The sequence below is a fragment of the Leuciscus leuciscus genome (genome assembly GCF_965113295.1).
Source record: "Leuciscus leuciscus genome assembly, chromosome: 3".
NCBI lineage: Eukaryota > Metazoa > Chordata > Actinopteri > Cypriniformes > Leuciscidae > Leuciscus > Leuciscus leuciscus.
Genome location: NC_138727.1, coordinates 40,816,602 through 40,818,829, shown reverse-complemented (window position 1 = coordinate 40,818,829; position 2,228 = coordinate 40,816,602). Strand labels below are relative to the sequence as shown.

Below are 2,228 nucleotides of genomic sequence, written 5' to 3'. Positions count from 1 at the left end.
ATCCACTCGTTGATGATCACACATTGACGTGATTGGTTACAAGGCAATTTGAGGTCAGACACACCAGCGATTTCAAACCGCGTTTTTGAGACTGTCTTTGGTTCACTGCAGTTTTAAGGAGAAAATACTCAACAAAGGTGTTGACTTATGAATTTGTAAATGGTTTGTCTTAAAGCGTATTAAAAACAACACAGACAGTATAAACAACATTAAAAACTTGATTTTGACCACATGGGGATTGTGAATTGATATCACACATAGAATTCTATCTAATGAAAACTCAACTTATTTAAAACTTGACTAAAGGTGATGATTTTGAAGTATTCAAGTTTTCCTTGAGTTATCTATTTATAATACATTTGATATAAACCACTTTTATTTTCCATCACAAGCATATCAACTATAGTTAGTTAGATATAAGGTTAGTGAATTTAAAGTAATCTTTTCCTTTAATGTATATTTACAAAATTATATATCAGACAAACAATAAATAAATAAAATCAACTGATAATTTTGATTGCAAAAGTTCTTTATTATCATTTTAAGGAAGAATTGTTTTTATTTTTATTTTTTAAAGTTTTTATGTTGATGCAGAGAAAATCATTTAATTCAGAAAGTTTTATGGGATGATACTCAGATAAAACTGCTCCATCTACTCCTGGTCTACTTTCAGCTTGTCATGTTGTTTGAAGGCGCAGATGTAGTTTTTCTTGACTCCACAAGAGTCGTCGTTCCACCTGCCAACCTCTGAAAATGTGAGGGAGAGGTGAAATGTACCTTCATCAATATCACTATAATAAATCCTTTAGCCAAACATGAAGTTTAAATTTAATGAGATTATCCTATAACCCATTATAGAATTCCTCTGTCTTTCCATACTTACCTTTCCAGTTCATCTCAACGCATTCCTCCGTGTTGGTGTACATGTGGTTGGGTTCACCTTGTGTCCAAATTTGATAATTCCAGTAGGACCCATCAATCCAAAAAAATTGACCAGACTGAGAAAGTGAGAAAGAAGTTGAAAAAAAAAGAAAAAAAAAAGAAAGAAAGTAAGTCAGAAGGTGTTTGTTTGGTAGTAAGAAACTAGTGGATGCATGTCAATAAAAAACAGAAAATAACAACTCAATCATTTCTCTTTGCTTTCCCCATTTGTGAACCTTTTACCTTGAAGAATTCAAAGCCTCCGAGCCAGATGCGCAGATTTTTTGGGTTAGATTTTTTCACAAGGCAGAGCAAGTAATCATTTTCCTTTTCTTTGTGCACTGATACCAGATGTGCACCAGGGGCTTTGGACCTACACTCGAACTGAGTATGAAACAAGAGCATTTAATGACTATACACAACATTTTTTCAACACAACGTTTTTTTTTTTTTTTTTTTTTTTTTTTTTATGGTGGAGGTAATAATGTGAAGGATAATAGAAACTAAATATCTTTAGTGTAACAATGCAACAATCTATTTAAAAAAAAAAGTGCTATAACCTACCTCGGCTTGAGTGAAGTTAGCATGGCTGTTGAAGTATTTGACACAGTGGTGGCCCACTTTGAACCAATCAGTGAAGCCATGCACATCACAGGCTTTAGGCATTCTGCACCATGGAGTGACATTAGTATGGTCAACATCAAAACCTAAATGACAGAGTCACACACATGACTATTTTAAGCTATATGGCACTTTAAAAATATAGGTGGATAGTTTTCTTTGTCTGTTTGAAGTGTAATAAGTCTGTTAATATCTGTTAATCTACTAATGCCGTCAATGTTTACTCAAAACAGGTAATATCTATATAAACAATATACACAATATATATTGTGGTCACGTGTTTTGTGTTAACAATATCTGCCTTGTAGTTTATTGTTATTGGGGTACATTAAGGAATGGGGCTAATTACACTCTTAGAAAAAAGGTTCAGTGGGGTTGATTTCTATATAAACACTTAAAGTATAAAATTTGGACATTTCAACATAAATATATTGTTGAATTAAACATTACCTTTCTCCATTGTTAAGAAGCTGCCACTCTCGAAGAGAAGAGTCATCAACAGAACAAATCTTATAGATCCTGATTTCCACTGTGAAAAAAAGCCCATATAAATAATATATAAAAATTTATACAAAGAGTGTTCATTCAAGAAAATGACTTACCATTGCAGTTCTTGCACTTTTGCCCTCTATCTGTGCTCACAGTGACTGTTTCACCTTATTTTATTCCATTCCACTCATTTTCAC

At 32.8% G+C, this 2,228-nt stretch overlaps 1 protein-coding gene across 1 annotated transcript; it reads right to left on the bottom strand.

The window, feature by feature from the left end:
* Window positions 1-511: 511 nt before the first annotated feature.
* On the bottom strand, window positions 512-2,228 carry LOC309495260 (lectin-like). The gene is made up of 6 exons (XM_082164936.1): window positions 2,145-2,228; window positions 1,993-2,071; window positions 1,486-1,628; window positions 1,165-1,305; window positions 884-998; window positions 512-747 (listed from the first exon to the last, which is right to left on the bottom strand). The coding sequence occupies exons 1-6, from the start codon at window positions 2,145-2,147 to the stop codon at window positions 653-655; spliced, it is 576 nt and encodes a 191-aa protein (XP_082021062.1). The 5' UTR covers window positions 2,148-2,228; the 3' UTR covers window positions 512-652.